This window comes from Alosa sapidissima, chromosome 3 (assembly GCF_018492685.1).
Source record: "Alosa sapidissima isolate fAloSap1 chromosome 3, fAloSap1.pri, whole genome shotgun sequence".
In the NCBI taxonomy this organism is placed as follows: domain Eukaryota; kingdom Metazoa; phylum Chordata; class Actinopteri; order Clupeiformes; family Clupeidae; genus Alosa; species Alosa sapidissima.
The window spans coordinates 33676724-33700509 of record NC_055959.1 but is presented as its reverse complement, the minus strand read 5'-3'; the positions used below and the strand labels follow the sequence as shown (position 1 = coordinate 33700509).

Sequence of the window (23786 nt, the reverse complement as noted above, 5' to 3'; positions counted from 1 at the left end):
CTTTCACATGTCTTACAACATAAATAATGCATTAATATGCTAGTTGTAATGTCAGAAATGAACTTGTTTATAGGCCTAAAGAGTAGTATACATCGCACACTGGAGGGTATATTTTACAACGCGTTTCGCAAGTTGCTTCATCAGGTTCACGTTGTTCACGCCAAATAAAGTCAGCAAAATATACCCTCCAGTGTGCGATGTATGAACTACTCTTTTGACTTTTCCATACTTATACTGCACACCATCAGCACCTGGAGCAAGAAGGGCTGTGCACAGGGATTTTGTCCTTTGTTTATAGGCCTCTTAGAAATGGTTGTTGCATCTTGCATGTTACATTTAGATGCACACTCAATCGCGCATCCATGCAGGCAAAACGTAAGACTCAAATGTGCCGACAGCACACAACTAGTGTGAATTTTGTCACCTATTTTTAATTTAGTCTTAGTCTTGTGATGAAATGTCCTTTTTAGTCTTTGTCATATTTAGTCATTCAAATATCATTTTTGTTAGTCCAGTTTTAGTCGACTAAAAGTCTCGTCATTTTAGTCTAGTTTAAGTCAAAAGAAAACTAAAGGTATCTTAGTCTTAGTCAGTTTTAGTCAACTCGTCTGTTATAATTACTCATTCTGATTTTTTGTCAGTCAGTATGTTTACATGCACAGGTAAGTCGAGCTACAGTTATAGCTCGGCTGGGATTTGACCATAGACAGTAAAAGATTTGACTGGACCACGGTCATATTCGTAGACCAGTGTTTCTCAAAGTGTGTCAATCTTGCTCCAGCGGCGAGATCACAACAGATGATTGGCACAATGTCTTTACAACACACCATATGATTGGCTCAGTGTATTCACATCACACCACATGATTGGCTCAATGTATTCACATGTCGACGTTTTGCCGAGAAAGGGGTGGGATATGTGTAGACAACGGCCATATTGGCGTGACAAACTAGCCCCATGCATTTCTATGGAGTATTTTTTGAGTGCTGTGTCTCCACATTAGAAAGTCTCTGACTAGGCTGGGTGAACCCAGCCTGATCTGCCTGCTATTTATTTTTTGATTTATTAAAAGATTGAGCTTGGTCTGGTGAAAGCCAGAATAGCCATGGACCTCAGTTACACAATGCAAGGGAACATGAATCAGCCTATATTTGCACGAACAATAACGGACAACAGCTCTTCAACTTTGGCCCGTTAAAATGTGTATGAACAGTCTAGCGACGCATTTCATCAAGGCCCATTTGGACATGTCAGATATTTGCACCACTGGTTAGATGTAAAACAGCATTTCGTTTCAGACTACTGTTACTTAATTTGTGCATTAACAATAACGTTTCAGACTACTGTTACTTAATTTGTGCATTGACAATAAAGTATCACATGAACTAAAGATGACTAAAATCTTATGTAGAAGAAGAAACATTCACAAAAAATCCATCCATCCAAAAATGACCTTTGTTTTTGATAGCTGTTGAAAACGGCATGGAACTGGCAGATGTTTTTGTTTATAAATAAATAAATAAATAACATTATGCTGATACCTTTTGCTTTTCCCAAATACAATGTAGCCTACAGGTGTAAGTGACCTTTCATCAATCCAGTTGCAATGGATGAACTGTGATGAACTGCCCTACTTGTAATTGTTTAGAGATTTCAAAGGTTTTATAACAATGCTACATCTTCTTTGGCTATTCTACAATCTATTCACCTTTTCAGCACCAGTAGGCTACTTTCTGTGCAGCCGCACACACACACACACTCAGGCATACCAAACGAGCATACACAAAAGTTTCAAGAGTGGGGGATGGAGTAAAAGATGGAGACAAATTGAAGTGTGATTTATTTTCGCAGAACGGATGTACAGGACTGAGCGGCGGCCATATTTTGTACCGGTATGAGAGGCTGGTATGAGAGCCTCTCACGGTATGTATTTGCAGTACATCTAGTTTGGCTATAGGTCCAAACCTATGAGTCTTAGTAAAAAAAAAAAAAAAACCTTAGGTTTTTTGGAGACAAATGGAGTCATACCACAGGTCTATGTCCAGGGATGGGTTACTGAATGGGCCTAATGGGCCCAAGAGCTCAGGGGGCCCTGAAGCCCAAGCCTCTGCATGAAGTTGCTTCTTCTCCACCCTTCTCTTCTCTTTCCACAAAACCCACCAGAAGTCACCATTTAAAGGATCATTTTAAAAAAATCTTCCAGGGGACAATGCCCCCAGACCCCCCTATCTTACCTGGAGGGGCCTTTTTGCATCTGTGCTCAAGGGTTCCATCCATGCCTATGTATGTGAAAAGTCTGGAATACTCTAATTGACTAGCTTAACTAATGACTTGTTTGTGATTTGTAATAATATTTTTGCATGGCAGGAAATTTGTTGAAATCCTGTTTGGGGGGTCCCCCAGACCTTACCACAGACCTTACCACAGACCCCCCCAATGTTGACATCATGACTACAGCCTTGGTGTGTGTGTGTGTTTGTGTGTGTGATGGGTACTGAGTGGCCAGTAATAGGCAAGTGGGCATTTACTTTGCATGCGTGTGTGTATGTTTTTTGAGAACTTCCTGTCTGGCATGGTCCTCATTGGTATTTCTGAGCACTTTATTCTGGGATGCTCTGTAAGTTTGATTGACAGCTGGTGTTGACAGCTGGACCTGTCTGCACCACCTAGAACATATTAATTAGCATCTGGCCATGCCTGAACCTGTCTGTGTGTATCTGTGTCTGTGGGTGTGTGCCTGTGTGTTTGCGAGTGTGTGTGTGTGTGTCTGTATCTGTGTTCTCGTAACCATCTCTGGTCTGGGAAATGTTTGTGTTCTGACTGTGTGATTGTGTGGGTTTGAGATGTTTTATTCATCATCATTTCATTCATCTTTCTCTCATTTCCATTTCTCCCTTCCTCTCTCTCTTCTACCTCTTTCTTCTCTTTCTCTCCCCCTCGCTCCCCCCCTCTCTCTCTTTCTCCCTCTCTTTCTCTCTCTCTATTCCTTTTTATCATCCCTCTCTCGGTCCTTGGCAGGCATTGAGAAGAGGCTCAAAGGGAACTTAGTCTTCCTCTGTCCACTTCATCGTTACCCTTGAATTATGTGTCATATTGGATTTCTTTACTCTATACAGTATATTGAATGATACAGCACATGAAATCTCTCTGTGTCACACACACACACACGCACATACTGTACACTACATCATGAATGATGTGGGATGTGTATAATTGTACCACAGGCACACACACACGCACTTACACATGCACTTGTGTAGAATTGTACCCCTTTTTTCTGGGTTTCTTTTTCTGAGTTCTGCCTCCCCTGCTTTGTGTGTGTGTGTGTGTATCACCTCTGGATGTATTTTCTCATTTCACATTACTTTCTACATTGCTTTAGGAAAAGCATGTTCATTTTCTCACCCAATCACACACCCTCACCTGAGAGAGACTGCAGGGGGGGACAGATTGAATGTCTGAGTGAGTGAGCGAAAGAGAGAAAGAGGACAGGAGAGAGGGAGGGAGAGGACAGAAGAGAGGTGGAACTAAAGAGAAACTCAGAGCAAGAGATGGAGGGATTGAGAGAAGAAATAGAGTGATGAAAGGGGAGAGAGAGAGAGAGAGGAGATGTGCTTATTGGGAAGAGAGAGAGGGATGAGAGAGGAAGGGGGAGATAGAGAGGGATGAGATAAGTGAGGGGGTGTGGAGAAAAGAGGAGAAAAGAAGAGAAAGATGAGAGGAGAGAGAGAGAGGGATGAGAGGGAGTTGTGGAGAAGAAGAGAGGAGATAGAGAGAGGGAGAGAAGTGGAAGAGTTTGAGTGGAAAGGTGTTGTAGTTGTCCTCTTGTCATGTATCATTGCTCTAAAGACACCAAGAGGACATCACAGACCCAGTTCCTTACACCGCTCTGATCTGTGTGTGTGTGTCTGTGTCTGTGTGTGTGTGTGTGTGTGTCTCCATCATGTAGCTTCATCATCTTAGCTCTGCTTTCTCTGCCCTGGCACACACTCCTACTCTGGAGATAAAACTCCACACACACGCTGCTTGTTTGGGGGATCAGGTGTGAGTGGTGAGCTCATTACGCAACTGTAAAGTAAAGCAGCAAAGCTAAGAAGCTGGTGTACAAGTAATGTCATTTTAACAGCCTTCTACCTGAATGGGAAACTGTGGCTGTGTTGCAGTTAATTGCGCTTGTAAACGTGCTAGGGTTTGTGGCTCACTTGGGTATTGTGGGTTTGGCTGTTTCCAGTTGTATAAAAGTGTGTGTGTGTGTGTGTGTGCGGGTGTGCGTGTGAATGTGCATGTGTGTGTGTTTGTATTTGTGTATTTTAAAGATCGTTATTCCCTTAAACCTTTTCATATCCGTCAACAACAATAAGCCAGTAAGCCTTAAAAAATATCTTATATAACCCAATGAATTTAATTACCTGGATGTGCTAATATTATGGCAAAATAACCCATATCTGATTATTTATGCATTCAGTGGGAATAAATATGAGACACCAATACAGTAACATGATGCTGGCACTCAGGGAATTTATTATGTAAGTAAATAGGTCAGAGTTAAATATAAAAAGCGGGCCATGTTATTGTGTTCGTTTCTGAGTCAGCTTGGTGGCAGTGGTACGAATTCCGGTCCAAGCCTGGCGCCTCATTCGAGTCTATTCCCATCTGGGCCCTCAGTGGTGCCGATAGCTGCTTCCGTTAAGACATCTTTAAAGGAACACGCCAACATTTTGGGAATTAGCTTATTTACCATCTCCTCCAGAGTTGGATAAGATCAGAAAGCTCAGCGCCACCTCTACTTTCTGCGGAAACTCAGGCGAGCAAGTGCTCCACCAGCCATCATGACCACATTCTACCGAGGCACCATTGAGAGCATCCTCTCCAGCTGTATCGCTATGTGGGGTGGAAGCTGCACTGAATACAACAGGAAAGCCCTGCAGCGCATAGTGAACACAGCTGGAAGGATTATTAGTGCTTCACTCTTATTCCTGAAGGACATTTACACCACCCACCTCACCCGCAAGGCGACCACAATTGTGAGTGATGCAAGTCACCCCGCTCACAATCTGTTTGACCTACTGCCCTCTGGGAAGAGGTACAGAAGCCTGCGCTCCAGCACCACCAGACTCACCAACAGCTTCATACAACAGGCTGTTAGGATGCTGAACTCTCTCCCCTCTCTCCCCCCTCCACCCTCAGCTACATAACATCCTGGACTTTGGACCCACAATGGCTGCCTTGCACTACTCCACTTGCACTACTCCACTTGTACACTTGTACACTTGCACACTTTGCAACTTGTTGTTGTTGTCCTGTTGTCCTGAAAACGCAACACTTCTGCTGCTCTTACATAATTTGCACCACTATGCCACTTGCTTACTTAGGTCAAACAGAACTACCTCAGCCATTTATTGGCCTGACTTTGCACTATTATATTGACTGTCTATGCACAATTTCAACCCAATTTTGCTGCTCTTATTTCTTCATTGTATGTGCCTTCTTATTTACTTTTTATTGTTTACTTGAATGTTATGTTTGTCTGTGGACTTAATTGGTAAAATATGTCTTGTCTTCACCGTGGGGTAGTGAGAAACGTAATTCCGATCTCTTTGTATGTCTGGGCATGTGAAGAAATTGATAATAAAGCAGACTTTGACTTTGAGATGGTCCATACCCTTCTGGTCCCCCAGAGTTGGATAAGATGGTCCATACCCTTGTGGTCTCTGTGCATCAGAGTTGGATAAGATGGTCCATACCCTTCTGGTCTCTGTGCTGGAGTCCCCCAGAGTTGGATAAGATGGTCCATACCATTCTGGTCTCTGTGCTGGAGTTCATCAGAGTTGGATAAGATGGTCCATACCCTTCTGGTCCCCCAGAGTTGGATAAGATGGTCCATCCCCTTCTGATCTCTGTGCTGGAGTTCATCAGACATTGCCGATGGCTGCTTCCGTTTAACGTCTCTTTAACGTCTCACACACACACACACACACGCCCATCATGCCATGTGTGCTACTCAGCTGAAGATTAGATTCTTATTCCAACATCAGGAGCCTCAGCCTATGAGAAGCATATGCTCTTCACTCTGGAGAGCCACATTAACAACATTATGTGTGTGTGTGTGTGTGTATATGAGGCCTGCACACTCTTTGCCATGGAGAGCCACACTAAAAGCATTGTGTGTATATGTGTGTGTGTGTATGAGGAGCACACACTATTCACTGTGGAGAGCCATACTAAAGGCGTTGTGCGTGAATGTGTGTATGTGTATATCTATATGAGGAGTGTGCACATAACAAAGTGCATTTGATTTGGGGGCCCCCTCCCACAACGCAGAGTCACCTGTGCTTGGCAATAATTGACAACTTCACACTATAATGTTATATTATAAATGAATACAGTGAGGTTATGTATTAATAGTGACTGATTATGAACTATGTGAACTGTCCCCCTGGACACAGATGCATAAGGACCCTCTCCCACTACCCGACTACGACTTATAGAGGTAGTGACTTCACACAACTATTTGGGGTTCAGGGTCCCTTGACCTCTTGGGCTCGGTAGGCTCATTCAGTAATCCATCCTTGCTCACATGCCAAAAATGTTTTGGGGCTCCGCTCTAGACTTCTGGCCCCATGTGCTTGGTTAACCAATGTATTAATATAGTTGTTATTTACACCAACCCTGTCACCTTTTAATCTTAGAGGGTACTAAAATCACAGATTTATTTTAAACTTTCATATTCAAAGTGAAGCACTAAGGGTGGTTTACTGAAGTTGAATTGACAAATAACAAAATACAACAGTACATCAGTTTAATGACTTGTTTTTCAACAGATTTGCAGAACAAATCCGCAAATGTGCATTAAATAAGCAATCTTCAACTACAAAATAAAACCAAAATAGACAAACATTAATAATCAAAACTAAAATGTCCCAAAAAATAGATACTTCGTTCCTGGCTTTCAGGCATCTGCAACTCTGCAGTGGACGAACCTGCAATGATTAAATAAATACATAAATAAATTAAAAAAAAAACCTATGTTAAATGTGTCATGTCATATTAACAGGCTATCTAACCATTTGCCATCGAGAAAATCTCACCTTCTGTGTCATCAGCCATGGAGGCAGACACTTGATGAGGTAGAGTTAGGTAGAGGTAGAGATGTGCTCCAAAGTACTTCAACAGTGTCCCTGAAAAAAAAAAATATTGCATAAGTGCATAGTTGATCGAGCAGAATGAGTTTATTTTGCTATCATTACTTACATAATCAGACTTACCACTATGTCACATATTATAGAACAGTAATAAACTATCAACACTTTCAGGTGCGAAATCAGAAACAATCCCTCTGTGGTAAATTTGCCTTTAGCTAGCTAGTGCTAATGTCCACTTCAGTCAGCTAGCTAACTTTAATTTACAACATAAGCCCACCTAGAGCTAGGGTACATGCTTGATTGAACATCCAAAACAATCCCAATATCCTTGACATCTGAAATACACCTAGATAAATATATATATATTAATGGGAGACATTTCTCTGTTGATGGCGGGGATTTAGCTCTGGTGATGGCTTATATTAGATCATGACCGCTAGCTAGCTACCTCAAGCACAAAACATACTGTAAATAATCAAGCAAACATACCTGTATCTTGCTCGTTTTTCTCCTCCTCTGTAATTTTCTTCTTTCTGTTTTCGGCACCAGAGGGATACGTCCTTTTTTGGGACTTGTCTTAACATTACCGTCTCTTACGATTTTTGAACTTGATGCAGTGTCTGCACAAATTGTCTATGCACCCGAGGTGTCTAGTTTATGCGCATGACTCAAAGGCTGGCAGACACAGTAGCAGTAGGCAGGTATCATGAAATTAGAATTTTCTTGTTTTGAAGTATTAATTGTTTCATTTATTAATTCATTGATGTCACTTGTTTATTTATTTAAGAAAAAAGAAACTCGATTGGGGGCCTAGTTAGCCTGGCTGCTCATATTAAATAGCAGAACAGCACTACCATGGCAGCTTAGTTAGCCTGGCTGCTCATATTAAACAGTAGAGCAGCGCTACCATGGCAGCCTAGTTAGCCTGGCTGCTCATATTAAATAGCAGAGCAGCGCTACCATGGCAGCCTAGTTAGCCTAGCTGCTCATATTAAACAGGAGAGCAGTGCTACCATGGCAGCCTAGTTAGCCTGGCTGCTCATATTAAACAGAAGAACACTACCATGGCAGCCTAGTTAGCCTGGCTGCTCATATTAAACAGAAGAACGCTACCATGGCAGCCTAGTTAGCCTGGCTGCGCATATTAAACAGAAGAACGCTACCATGGCAGCCTAGTTAGCCTGGCTGCTCATATTAAACAGGAGAGCAGCGCTACCATGGCAGCCTAGTTAGCCTGGCTGCTCATATTAAACAGGAGAGCAGCGCTACCATGGCAGCCTAGTTAGCCTGGCTGCTCATATTAACCCTCTATACCCCAGTGGAATTCTACAACAATGCCCCAGATTCCTGGGAATTCTAAGAAAAATCATTACTAAAAATCTAATTGAAAAGTGTCAATTGTAAGTTTCTTTCAGTTTAAATATTAGAAATGGCTCTTTCAAATGATATATGATCCATTAAGAATTATATATTCATGTTTCCCATAGACGGCCATAGGCCTACTCACTTACAGTCTCAAAGTCTTTCACTAACAAAAAGTTATAAATATGGTTCACATATTTCTATATTAGAAGCTGGGAAACAAGATACTATATGAGTACTGATTTCATTGAAATAGACTGGCATATCTTGCACTTATTTGGGATTTAGCTGGACAGTTGAGCCTTACAGCTAAAAAATGATGAGGATATCAACTAACGTAGGCCAGAAGCATAGCGCATGAAACCGTGACTCATTTGACTAAGCATGTCACCAAGAACAGGGACTGTTAAACCTGACATGGATTTACGGTTTGTTTTACATGCACATCATATATATAATTTATCTAAACTTGATCAGTTGATGATAATGAACCTGTTGCACTCGTTCACTAACCTTCAACCTATCCTCAACCTATCCTGTGCTAACATAACGAGTCTCAGACTAACGTCACATCAGTGAAGGTAGCAAATTAGCAGGCTATTTTTTTGTAATCACAAAGATGACGAGACATTGGCCTACATGTATACAAATACATTTTCTTGACATCCATAAGCAGAAAACACAACGGTGGTTCCTGCTTTGGTTATTAGTCAACATAAAAACTCATTGAGAGAAACATACATAAGTAGTAGTTTGCAATAACTATCTGTAAGTGGGATAACGATAATGTTAGCTTTACTGTACATGCCAGAAAGGAGTAATGTTAATACAAGGATACAAGGAAGTTTATTGTCACATGCATATAGTTACTGGAAGTAAGAAATGCAGTGAAATTATGTCTGGTGTCAGCCTATTTGTGCATTAATGGGGGGGGGTAAAAAGTGCAGTAGAAGAGGGGTTTAGTAGATTAAGTGGCAAGGGCTGCATAAAAAAGGTGGGGGAGGATTGGGATTGGGTGGGGGGCACCAACAAGGAGCACCCAAGAGCAACTTCAATGTTATGTGTTAAGATATAACTGCAAATAAACCTGGCATGGGTTTATCATAAACTTTATTGTTAATTAGGCCATGACCCATCACTGAATTATGCCTATATTTTGCTGGTGCTAGCTAAACTCAAACTGACTTTCACAGTGACAGCCATACGATTTTTTTTTATGCCAGAGAGGCAGCTAAGTCAGTCATGACAATCGGGAGGATGCTAACGTTAAATATATTACACTTTCATGTTTTTATTTTGTCATTTTCTTACATCAATATGATCGTCACTGACATCAAAACATGGTGGATGCACATCAATACTATCTCATCTAATGAGAAAAGACGTGGACGCTTGTTAGAAGCCATAACTCCAGAGGCACCGTAAGTCCTCAGCCGGTCATATTAAACAGGAGAGCTGTATCATGGCAGCTTAGTTACTGGGATGAATGTCTGAGTCTGATAAACGCCTGTACAAATGCACGCACACACACGTACACACACACACACACACACACACACACACACACACACACACACGAATGCACATGCACGTACACACACACACACACACACACACACACACACACACACATACAAATACACACACATGGACATGCACACACATAGAGACACATACACACAAACACACACACATGAACATGCACATTATACACATACACATAAATACACACACAGACACATACAGATAGAAATATACACAAATATGAGACACATACAGATAGAAATATACACCAATATGAACATGCACACTCACACACACACACACACTTCTTTACTTTAACACACCCCGCATGTGTTGTTTTGTTTCCCACACAAAGCCATTTTCCCAACATCTAATGTTTATGATGCATTCCTATAAATCCCCCCAGTGTGTGTGTGTGTGTGTGTGTGTACTGTATGTGTGTGTTTGTTATTTTTCCTGACCAAAGGGAGCACTGACCTCTTTACATGTAATTGGCTCTATTTGTTATAGTTATCATGAGGAAGTGATTGTCAAGGAGTGTGTGTGTGTGTGAGTGTAAGTGTTTATGCTGACATCACTTTCCTTCCTACTGTGAATAGTATGCTCCAAGGCCCCTCCATTACAGTGTGTGTGTGTGTGTGTTGTTTGTGTGTGTGAAAGAGAGCGAGCAAGTGAGTGTGTAAATGTTTGTGTGTACATGCCTGCAGGGCATAGGCATTGGCAGTCTTTACTGGATTTCTGTGTATGTATGTGTGTGTGTGTGTGTGTGTGTAATGCATATGGGGTTAGTGTGTGCGTGTGTGTGTGTGTGCGCCTTTGTATTTGGTGAATGGTGTACTGCTGCAGGCAGTAATAGCGGTGTAGCTATGAATGTGTGTGTGTGTGTGTGTGTGTTTGATTTTCTGGACTGTTTGTGTGTTTGTTAATGTGTGCATGTATTTATACAGTGAAACCGGTTTAATGTGGATAGCTTGTGGATTTAAAGTAGAAGTTCGGTGTGATATTGACCTAAAGTGTTGAAACACTTGTGTTGAAACATGATAACGAGTGTGAACTTTTGTCTCATAGCTCATCTCGGCTTGTTCCGTGCACTCCGAAATCTGGAGCTAGTTAGCCGATGCTACCAACAGCTTTTCAATGGGGATGCCTCGGGCATCGGGCTAGCCATGCAAATAAATCACTGTTTTACACCATTTACGAGGCTCAAAGTAGCTCCACACTTCATTGGTAGACTTCCGAGGGCCCTGACATTTAAAACGAGACATTGAGAACTTTGAAAAAGCACTGGTAGTTTATTTACAAGACGATTTATACAGACAGTACCTTCAAGAAGTTTACCGTTCGCCGCCAACAGGTATGGGATCAGATTCCAAAAATAATTCTGTGGAAATGCATGGATTCCAGTTGATGCTACTGGAAGCAACTGGAAGAGGTGTGTGTTTGTGTGTGTGTGTGTGGATGGAGCTCCAGTGGCCTCCAACAGTTCCACCACTGCTCAAGCTATTTATGCGTTACCAAGTGGCATTCCAGTCAGCCATTTTCTCCACAGGAGATCAATACCACTTCTGCCTTCACCTCTGGGACACGGGCATTACAGCTTCCCACTGCAGTGGCTCTGTGTCTATGTCAACTCTGAAATGAATTGTTCAGATGGTCTAGATCGATCGGCTTGTGCTGGTGAGACCGTGGGGAAATAGTGCACATTGAAAAGCCTCTGAACTCCTATACACAGTAATATGCCTCCGAACTCCTAGACACAGTAATATGCCTCTGAGCTCCTAGATACAGTAATATGTCTCCGTCAGTTTCACATGGACTACCCTGCCTACTCTGATCGCTCCCCTCTCTAGGGATCGAACTCATTACGGATCGAACTAACCCCATGTTCATTACGGATCGAACTAACCCCATATCCATGCATCGTGTGTAGAGTTGGAAACTCCTGGGCAGTTTCATAACACACGTTAATTATTAAATAGAGTTTTCATTCACTCATTCGTTGACAAAAGCTTTGTCTCTAATCTCCTTCATTTATACACCTCCTGTGTCAGCCATGACTGGTTTACTCAGTGGCAAACATAACTCACATACCACCACAGTGATAAAAATATACATCATATCTCATCTAAAGATATACATATGACCACGGTGATAAAAAAAACATACGTCATACCTCATACATACCACCACACTGATAAAAATATACATCATATCTCATCTAAAGATATACATACGACCACGGTGATAAAAAACATACGTCATACCTCATACATACTGTACCACCACACTGATAAAAACATACATGAAGAGTTTGATTCCAAAACCCTATATCCTCCATTTCAATAAATTTTTATAAACCATTGTTTTACATTTTGCTTTCCAGGTAATGTCAGTGGAACTGTAATTGGGTTATTGTTATTTGTCTTATGTTTATCTGTACTTATGTTTATCTGTCTTATGTTTATCTGTACTTACAGTATGTAACCGAGGTCGTAATTCGTCCACCGCTCACGGCCCTCGAACCCGCACACCTCAACACACCGGCATGGGAGTCGAACGCTCTAACCACTGAGCTAAAAGCCCAGGCTTCCAACTCAGCGGTTAGAAGTGTTCTTAAGGTTAGGGCTGTGAGGATTTACACGGGCAACTAGCGCGCTAGCTCAGTTTGCCTCTGTTACACTTAATCAAAACAGCAAAACTGCAATTTTATTGATATTACCTGAGCAGTGGTGGAACAAAATTAAATACACAATTAAATAACACAACTTATTAATGTTTTTTTTTTTTTTTTTTTTTTTTTTTAAATGGAGATACAGCGTTTTGGAATCAAACTCTTCACATCATACCTCATGTGTAAAATATAGATTGATGGGCGTAGTGAAGCAGCAGGAGTGTTGCCAGCTGATAATTGGTCAATTCCCAAATCGGCTGTTGTAAGCTTCAGGAAAAGCCTCTGTCTGCCAAATACCAGTCCCATCTTACATTTACCTTCCTGTTCTATTGAAAGCTGCCTATTGACACTGTAATCAGTCTTGACCGGCCTTCTCTTTGGCTATCATACTTCATTTTCATCACCAGTCCCAGCCCGCTAACTAAGCCCTGTCACGACCTTTAATGCCGGTAACTAAGCCCTGTCATGACCTCTGATGCCGGTAACACAGGGAGCAGACAGCCAGATGTGGATGTAGAGGTTGCATCCGTTACCATGGGGATGAAACAGTGTAAATAACTGTGGAGTTTACAGTGAGACTGAGTGCAGCCTCAGCGGGGGTTGTGTGTGTGTGTGTGTCAGTGGGGGTTTCAGATGAGACTCCACTTCCTGTTTTCATGAACTGCCTTTTCTGCTGCCAAAAATGTTGCTGGTGTATCTGCAGTAGATCAAGATCCTGAATTAAAATTGAGAAAAACAAAATATTGACAACACAGCACAGCACCCCTAAATACAGCAATACCCTGCGAGTACAAAGCAAACTGGTTTTGTGCATTTATTTGGTATTACGTAAAAGGCGTCTTGCTGCTATATTTATTTCTGTGTGGGAGACTGTTGTTTGTGTGTCTGAACATTTACATGAATGAGTGTGCACTTGCTGATAAAAAAATTATGGGCTGCACTATTATTAACCAGGTTATTGTAAAGCATACTTGAGCAGCGCGAGCGTTATTAACCAGGTTATTGTAAAGCGCGAGCGCTGCTGTCGTGACTGGAAGTGGATGGCCTGTGTGTTCTTGGCACAGGTCGCTTATAAGGCTTGACTTGGCTAATGGAGTTTTGATTTGATTTCATGTTATTTTTGTCTTTCAGAACAAGGTGCTGAGCATCGACAGTGTGAAGGTGAAACTGCAGGTAAGTAAAATAAAATAAAAAAAGAATAAAAGTTGATTTTTGTTTCACAGAAACTATTTCTGGAATTTCACACACTCACACATGCTAATTATATCATCAGACAAACAAACAAACTCACAGAAGTGGTGTCAACCTGTCACTGTCTTTAGATACAGTGTGTGCAACTAAAAATAAACACCTTATATCTGAACCAATATTTCTGTGTCAACACACACCTCCGCTCCGATGCAGCTTTCATTGATTTTCAAAAATGTGGAGTAGTGTGGAGTAAGGATGTGGGGGTGGAGTAGTGTGGATGTAGGGGTTGAGTAGTGTGGATGTGGGGGTTGAGTAGTGTGGAGTAAGGATGTGGATGGTTGTAAACAGAAATGTGTCTGACTGATATGATGAGATATAGATGTTCAGTCCATAGTTCATGTATAGATATCAGGACGTAGTGAAGCAGTGAGATATCAGTACTGTAGTGAAGCAGTGAGATATCATATCATAGATGCAGGACCTGATGCAGTCCTCGATTCTATCTACTTTGCCAGATCAATATGAACTGTGACAGACGTCACCCCTGTCACACTCTGTTCTGCGCGGGTAGCATCTTGATCCTGCGTCTAAGCATGACATCAGCCCTAGTGTTAGCGCTGTTCTCAGACTAATGGGAGTTTAATGAGGCCGCCGCTAATCCGTAGTGCTCTATTAGCCTGTGTTGGGCCATTAGCGCATGTGGTGTTTTTATTACCAGCCTTATTGATCAGAGCGGGCCTGTGTCAGGGGACTCACCATACCCCAGAGCCGAGCTGGGTTAAATAAAGGATCTTAATCAACGGCCTGTGAGCCACAACAGGGACCAATCTTCCCCAGGTACCAATTGTGTCCCGACCCATTTACGACTCAGATCCTGTAGAGCCGCAGCAAATCCACTGCCCAAGCCAGGGGAGGAGAGAGGCAAGTAGGCCTGCACGATTTGGGGAAAATAATATTTGAATATGAGTTTAAATAATAGGCGAGTGCAGATGCATGTAGGCTATACTCTGCTAATCACATGCAGGTTTCATACTTTAAGTATTAGTGGAATTTAAGTATCAGTGGAATCGTGCAAGCGGATTCCTTTAGCTGCGCTGACTGTCAAAATACCGACGCGCTGTTTAATGTTCCACTGCCTGCTCTTAAAGGGAATGACAGATGTCACTCTCAATGGTTTAAAGGATACAACACCCAAAACACACCCATGACTGATTAGGAAACATAAGAACAACCCTTTTGAACTATGCGCCTGGCCTCTGATCACAAAATCACACTGTTGAATTAGCAAACGTGGACTGGACACGCCTTAAATGTCTTTAAACATTACGTGGACCGGACACGTCTTAAACGTCTTTAAACATTACGTGGACCGGACATGCCCTAAACGTCTTTAAACATTACGTCTCTGACCAAGCGTTTCAGATCGCTAAAAGAGAGCCCAAGGACAGAATTACAAGTTGCCCAATTAATCGCAGCCTCTGTTATCAGCTAATTGCATTTATCTAGTTTAGAAAAATAAATTCAATTCAATTAAAAATTGATTAATTGTGCAGCCCTAGCAGCTAGCGTAGCGTAGCTAGTGTGGAGGCTCTACACTGGAGGCCAGTCATCCAGACCAGACCACAGAGACTGACAGGTTCAAGATATCCCGAGATGGCAGATTGTATAATCCAGAGGTCCATCACAACTGAGCACTGTAGGTGTATGTAAACAACTACCTGACCTGAGAGAGGCCTCAGTAGCGTTGCCTACAGGTGTAATCAGAAAGATGCCAGGGGTGAAGTGGCAATGAGTTAGTTTGTACAATGGTAGCAGAGTCATAAAATCCCATTGTTATTGTGATGTCTGCACTTAGATATTGGCACTAAGGATCTGAGCTTAGTCCATATTATGAAACTGTTTGGGTGTTGGGTATTTCTCTGGGTGCTGTTTGGGTGTTGGGTATTTCTCTGGGTGCTGTTTGGGTGTTGGGTATTTCTCTGGGTGCTGTTTGGGGGTTGGGTATTTCTCTGGGTGCTGTTTGGGTGTTGGGTATTTTTCTGGGTGCTGGCTATAGAGACCTCTGACCTGCCCTGTCCACATCATCAAGCTGGTGGGTGTTGGATAGATTAGAGATTTGGTGCTGGCTCGTTCAGTGGATGCTGCTGATGAAGATGTTAGGATTTAGGCCAGTGTGATGCTGCTGATGAAGATGTTAGGATTAAAGCCAGTGTGATGCTGCTGATGAAGATGTTAGGATTTAGGCCAGTCTGATGCTGCTGATGAAGATGTTAGGATTTAGGCCAGTGTGATGCTGCTGATGAAGATGTTAGGATTTAGGCCAGTCTGATGCCTATGAGAGCACCGCTTGGAAAGTTCATGTGGCCTGAATCACTAATTGACAGCTTAGACAGTTGAACCTCTGGCTGTCACACACTGTGTGTGTGTGTGTGTGTGTGTGTGTGTGTGTGTGTGTGTGTTGCGTGTGCGTGTGCGTGTGCGTGCGTGTATGCGTGTTTGTGCAGTGTTTCTGCTTTCCTCCAGTCTGTCAGTTTGTAAAACTTCCTCTTCCCCTCTCCCTCTCTCTCTCACTCTCATCTCTTCCTCAATTTTTTTTTCTTCTCTACCTCTCATCTCATTTCCCCTCGTCCTCTTTCCCCTGCAGGTCTAATTATCTTCCTCTTTGGACTCACCCCCCTTCACCCCCCCCCCCCCCCTCCTCCTCCTCCTCCTCCTCCTCATCTACCTCCTCCTCCTCCACCTCCTCCTCGTCCTCCTCCTCCTCCTCCACCTCCTCCTCCTCTTCCTCCTCCTCCTCGTCTCCCTCCTCCTCTTCCTCCTCCTCGTCGTCCTCCTCCTCCTCCACCTCCTCCTCCTCGTCTCCCTCCTCCTCTTCCTCCTCCTCCTCCTCTTCGTCCTCCTCCTCCTCCTCCTCGTCTCCCTCCTCCTCTTCCTCCTCCTCCTCGTCCTCCTCCTCTCGCTCCTCCTCCTCCACATCCTCTCGCTCCTCCTCCTCCTCCTCCTCATCCTCTCGCTCCTCCTCCTCCTCCTCCTCCACATCCTCTCGCTCCTCCTCCTCCCCTGCTCTCTCTCTCTCCTGCATCCTCTGTCTCTGTCTCTCCTCTGTCTGCACCAGTCCACTCAGCCTCATACTGTTTTTCTCTTTTCTAATTCTCTTGTTCTCTCACTTCATCCCCCTATCTCTCTCTCTCTCTCTCTCTCTCTCTCTTATTCTCTCACTTCATCCCCCTATCTCTTTCTCTCTCTTGTTCTCTGACTTCACCCCCCCCTCTCTCTCTCTTGTTCTCTAACTTCATCATCTTCATCATTTTCCCCCATCCTCTGTTTTCTCTCCATGTCTCCATATCTCTTTTCCCTCTTTGTAATTTAACCTGTGTGTGTGTGTGTGTGTGTGTGTGTGTGTGTGTGTGTGTGTCCTCATCAGTATGCATGACCACCTCTCTGGCCTCATCTGCCTGATGGATGCCCCCCACGTAGTTGCCGTCGGCAACCATCACTCCTGACACCGGAGCAGAGGTCCAAGGCTGATGAGCTCTCACAATAGCGCTGATGCTAATGCTAAATAGCTGCCCAGGTCCGTGGCCATACATCCCTGCTCTCTGCGGCACGTGGATGGGCATGGCCCCTGAGGCTACAGGGCCGGTCCAGCCTATCCCTGTGATATACGAGTCCAGCTCTTCCCTGACCCCATGCATGGTAATGGTCAATGGTCCCTCAAGCACTGTGCTGCTGTCAAGGATTGTGGGTGTGTGGGGTTGGGGGCGGGGGGTTGTCTCAGGTTAGCGAGTGGATAGGAGATGGCAGGACAAAATGGTAGCGTGTATGTTAAGGTGTATATCTTGTGCAAGATGCATGCAGTCCTGGCTGTTACCATCCAGTCCCAAGTCACCGTTAGTTTTAATGGCCATGACACGTCTCTTTATATAAGGTACCAGGACAGCCTGTGAGATCATGCTAAGATGTCACATTGATTGCTACATCTTCAAACTTTAAGTTGGAGCCTATTTTATAGTCTGTGGTTGGAGCCTATTTTATGGTCTGTGGTTGGAGCCTATTTTATGGTCTATGGTTGGAGCTCAAACTGCATGACCAATGACAAGCCATACTATAGGAAGGGAGTTGGGCCTGATTCTAAACGTTGTTCAGTCAGACTGAATCACAACTAAAATTGGTCCAAAGCTGTGCTGTGTCTGCCCAGCTTTAGGTGTCTAATTTAGTCAGGGTGATAAACATCTTTGATTATAAATCCTTTTGGTATTATATTTATATATTATAAAGCGTTACTATTAATGAAGCCTTTTGGAATTAAAGCTCTGGATGGAATCTGTTGTGTTGAGGATGAAATCGGTTGTATTGAGGATGGTTCTAAGGTTCTATTCGTTATACCTCAGAATGCTACTGGTGTTCTGCAGCTCTTTCGGCCGGTTCTGAAGTGAGGTGAAATGTTGCATCATCAGCACAGGGCTGCAGCTCATTAGCCTGCTGCAGTGGCGCAGTGCAGCCTAGCCAAGCCCAGTGCAGCGCAGTGCTACTATTATTAGGCAGGTGGCGCCACAACGCCCCCCTCCTGTCTGCCCCTGATCGGACTGCTGGGCTCTCCGTCGCTAATGAGCGCCAGGTAGCGGCCCACTCACAGGTACCGGTGTCAGCTTAACAAGCGCCAGAAGTGTGTGTGTGAGTGTGTGTGGGGGAGGACAAGTGTGTCCAGGTCGTCACCTGCTTTTTACCGGTAGTCAGCAGTACATCTGTTGACCGTTGTCGACTACTGTTGAGCTGCGATCGGAGGGAGAGATCGGAACTCCGCTGGGTGGAATGTTTATAGAATAGTGCAATAATGGTTCAATAGAATGGACTTTTTATCTTTCATGAAAGATGTGGCTTTTTTGTTTTCTTTTTGCATTTCCATTCACTCATTTAGCGGATGTTTTTATTCATAGTAACTTAAAGTACAGACATAAATTGTTATCAGTAGGTTTGGAACATACAGTACTGTATTTAAAAGCAGTGATTATGAAGTCTCTCGTGTCCAACTATTTTAATCACAAACTGCCAGCGACTTAATTCAATGAAGAGCAGTACGTACTGTACATACAGTATAGGGAAATTGTAGAAAATGTTCCATATTTTACAAAATGATCAAGCCTGTTTTTTGTTGTGTAATCTTTTCTAAAGCTAAAGTGAAAATGAGAGTAGAAGCTATCTGTGTCAGCTTGTTTGCAGCACTGTACTGTATTTTGTGTGAGCGGACACCCATGGACTTACAGATTTATTACTGTACAAACTACAGCTCCTACATTGGATCCTTAGTCCCTTTTTATTTTATTTCATGTGCCTTGTTGTATTGTTCTTTGTCAAATGAACAAAACTCAATAAATACATGTTTTGTTTTATATATATATATATATATATATATATATTCCCAAAGTCTGTGTATTTGTCCTGTTTCCGTGGAGATTCCTTAAGATCCTCTCTCTTCTGATATTCAGATCTGGGACACAGCAGGTCAGGAGCGATTCAGGAGTGTGACCCATGCTTACTACCGTGATGCTCATGGTGAGTTCTGTCTAAAACACACACACACACACACACATGCACGCGCATAAACATACACACACTCACACACACACACGCACGCAAGCACACCAACACATACACACACACAATGCACGCAAGCACACCAACACACACACACACACACACACACACACACACACACACACACACACACACATTCTATCTTGCAGTATATCTTGTGATGACATATCTTAAAATCATATCTTATGGATGCTACATAACACTAATCACTGAATCTAGGTAGACTTTGCTTAGGATGGCGTAAGGATTCTAGACCAGCCAGTGTCTCTGGCGTTCCTTCCCTGAGTGTGTAAAAAGAGTCAGGCCTCAGTGGTCAGATATCAAAGTGTAATAGCTTGTGTATAGTGTGTATGTGTTGCTAAGCGCACAAAAAGCGCCTTCCTCTCCCTGTCGCTCAGTGTGGGGATAGCGCTAGCACTCAGTGTGGAGATAACACTCAGTGTGGGGCTAGCATTCACTCAGTGTGGAGATAACGCTCAGTGTGGGGCTAGCATTCACTCAGTGTGGAGATAACGCTCAGTGTGGGGCTAGCATTCACTCAGTGTGGGGCTAGTATTCACTCAGTGTGGGGCTAGCATTCACTCAGTGTGGGGCTAGCATTCACTCAGTGTGGGGCTAGCATTCACTCAGTGTGGGGCTAGTATTCACTCAGTGTGGGGCTAGCATTCACTCAGTGTGGGGCTAGCATTCACTCAGTGTGGGGCTAGCATTCACTCAGTGTGGAGATAACGCTCAGTGTGGGGCTAGCATTCACTCAGTGTGGGGCTAGCATTCACTCAGTGTGGAGATAACGCTCAGTGTGGGGCTAGCATTCACTCCGTGTGGAGATAACGCTCAGTGTGGGGCTAGCATTCACTCCGTGTGGGGCTAGCGCTCTCCCCGCCTTCCTCTCCCTGTCACTACTAGGGGGTCTGGTGAGCCAGTCTCACTTGCAGGAGGTGTGAGACAGTTAATGCGCGGTGTTGTCCACACACACACACACACACACACACACACACACACACACATCATGATAAACTCAGAGACCCCTCATTAAAATGAATCTTCATCATATAAGACCATTTATTAAATTATTAATTCATTATTTATTTTGTGTGTGTGTGTGTCCATTTGGAGATGGTAGGAAAGAACAGATCTTGCCCTGAATTAGATCAGCATTATACTCACACTGCTTTTTCACACAGTCAGTCGGGACGGATATTTCTGTCTGACGTCTGTCATGGTGGGCCCACACAGTGGACTCAGAGAATGTTGAACGTCACTTCTTTGTCCACCAACTTAGTCATCTTAACTTCTGTCTGTACAGAAACAAATTCACCAAACTGGGTAAAGGCCACTAAAAGGTCCTTTTGCAAACAAATTCACTGCTGTATCTGTCATGGGATAAAGCCCACCCCATGCAGGATAGGTGATTCTGATTGGTTCCTGAATTTTTGGAAAATAGGAAATGGGTGTCAATTTGCCTTATTCCCCCTGCGGCAGAACGAGGCTAAAGGGTGCACTTGCCATTACACCTCAGTGCAGCAGATGGTGGAGGTACAGTAATGCACTCCGTTTGCAAACTGGCAAAAAAAAAAAGCTCACCGAAAAAGATCTTGCCTGTTCTTCTTCTTGGACTTAATAATGTCAAGTGTACCCTGTAGCCTCGCTCTGGCCGCTGAGTGAATAAGGCGAATGGCCTCCTTACCAGACTGACCTGCAGAGCAAATTCAAATTTGCTAACAGGTTTGTCTGGGTTCTCACAGGCAAACACACACACACACACACACACACACACACACACACACACACATACAGTACACACAGACAGAACCACACACACATAAAAAAAATGAAAATTGAACTTCTCCTGGAAATGAGCTTTGCCGCAGTTACTCTAATGTTCTGGTGTGTTGATTCTGTCATTACCCAGGATGCCTTTCACCCTGACACAAAGCAGCCCCTGATTTAGTGCTCTAGGTTGATTTCAGCACAATTGTGCTCTAATGACTGTGCTCATGTAGCGGAGTAAATAATTCCACTTGCCATTAAAATGTAACTTTTCATTTAGCTAGTAATTTCTCTATGAGACAGGCTTTTCATGTAACACGAGCGCCATCTATTGGTGTTATTCTGCTGACGTTTAGGGTAAGTTCTTACACACAATCACCAGTCTGCAGTAGCCTGTTCTCGTGGTAAGTTGCATATATTGAACTCCGCTGTTATAGCGTAAATAAATGTGTCCAGTGTAATAATATGCTAGTATGCATGTAGTAAATCCACACAGGAGGTCTCTAATTTTATATTAGAGACCATTTTGTTTCATTTCTTTTGGTTTAGCTTTAAAGTGAAATAGTTCGCCACGTTGTGCTAGCTTGCTAGTCTGGTTAGAACCTAGCTCGATAGCTTAACTTTTGTAATACTTTACGAACCGTGAACTGAATCATTTCTGTTTTCGTTTTGCTAGCTGGAGCTCTCTATGGCAAATGTGTGTGACTGTGAGGCATTTGTTCTATCAGGTACAGTTGTCTATTTTCGTGATTCATACTTTTGTTCATGTCTTGTGTAAATACTGTTAACCAGTCTGCAGTAGCCTGTTCTCGTGCTGGAGCTCTCTATGGCAAATGTGTGTGACTGTGAGACATTTGTTCTATCAGAATAAACGGCTGTGGTAGCCAGAGAGAGCCAACGCCTCGTCGTCTATAACACAACGCAAGAGAGAGAGTACACACCCGCTACACTCACACAATCAGCTCTGATTAACTGGCACTGAGAACTCACCTAAACCAGAATGGAATTAGTGATGACGGAATGGAAAGAAAAAATAGAATGATGGAATGGGATTGAATGGAAGAATGGAATGGAATCGTTGATGATGATGATAATAATAATAATAATAATAATAATAATAATATGTTTTATTTATAAAGCACCTTTCTCAAACTCAAGGTCACTTTACAGAGTCAAAACAAAATTATGGAATGTTATGCAATGGCTGACAATGGAACAGAATGGGAAAAAAAACTATTTTATCTGGACGAAACCTTGAGCAGAACCCAGTTCATGAAGGTGGTGTGAAGGTCATCTGCTTGGCTTTCAAAGAAAAGAGCCCTTATTTCCAAGACAGGTTTGGCAGATGTGTGTGAAATTTTCACTTCTGTTAATATTTCTCACAGCTCACACTCTTCTTTTCGACTGTAAGTGCGTACTGTATTCACCTTAAACAAAAGACGTGCGTGTGCGTGTGCCTGTGCCTGTGCGTGCGCGTGCGCGAGTGATGTCTGCAGCCACTGCTGTGACCATTTTGATTGTCTGGTGTGTTAATTACCTTTAGTCTCAGGGACTAAGCTGGCTGGCTGCTGATGGCTTTAAAGCAGCTGAAGGATGATTAATGGCTCCAGTTCCCCAGCTGATTTGCAAACCAAGTCTGAATATTCCACTCCACCCATCAAGTTTGTGTGTGTGTCTGTCTATGTATACATGTATGAGTGAGTGTGTATGTATGAGCAGGGGTTAAAGTGTGTGGGGGGGGGGGGGGGGGGGGGGGTGGAACACGCTTCCCCCACCTCAGATAAATTAATAAATAAATATTTTTTCATACAAACGATATAGCGTGATAATATTGTTAAAATAAATGGTGAGTTAATTTTTACCCCTGTTAATTTGTGTTAATTTACACCCTTGGTACAAATCAATATGGGGGCTATTTTGACTGACAGGTGTGACCAAGAAACTAGCAATTCTTGTCAATAAAAAGTATTTCTACACCACGATACTCATTATGTTGTCCAAAGGTGTGTCATTTCCCCCCATTGCACCGACACAAGGATTTCAGGGTTCCCCCACCTGCCAAATCCCACTTTAACCACTGTGTGTGTGTGTGTGTGTGTGTGTGTGTGTATATGAGTTAGTGTGTGCAAGGGGGAGGGAAAAGCGGACTGTTTGCCAGACAAACGGCAGGAAGTCTCTTAATCAGCCCCTGATAAAAGGTGAAATGACAAAGCCGAGTTGTGCTAGATAACGAGCGCAAGCAGAATGGGGTGGGCAGATCTGAAACAGCCACTCTGTTAATTGTTTGCGTTGTAAATATTTGGCCATTAATTCTGACATTTATAGCCGTGTGGTACACACAGATTAGATGCACTTGAGAGCGTCTTAACCCTGGTACTGACCACACACACACACACACACACACACACACACACCTGGTACTGACCTGGGAGGGGAGGCGGCTGAGTGCAGTCCAACACAGTAAAAGCTTGACCTAACATCGGAATAAAATGGCTGATAATATTTCAAAATCACAGCCCAAAATCAGACTC

General features: G+C 43.2%; 1 protein-coding gene across 1 annotated transcript in view; it reads left to right on the top strand.

Moving 5' to 3' along the window:
- Nucleotides 1–23786, top strand: part of LOC121704899 (ras-related protein Rab-26-like) — a 68951-nt gene that overhangs the window by 27873 nt on the left and 17292 nt on the right. The window contains exons 3-4 of the mRNA XM_042085439.1: nucleotides 13831–13872; nucleotides 19377–19443. Of these exons, the coding sequence (XP_041941373.1) occupies nucleotides 13831–13872; nucleotides 19377–19443 (109 nt within the window). The remainder of the gene's footprint in view (nucleotides 1–13830; nucleotides 13873–19376; nucleotides 19444–23786) is intronic.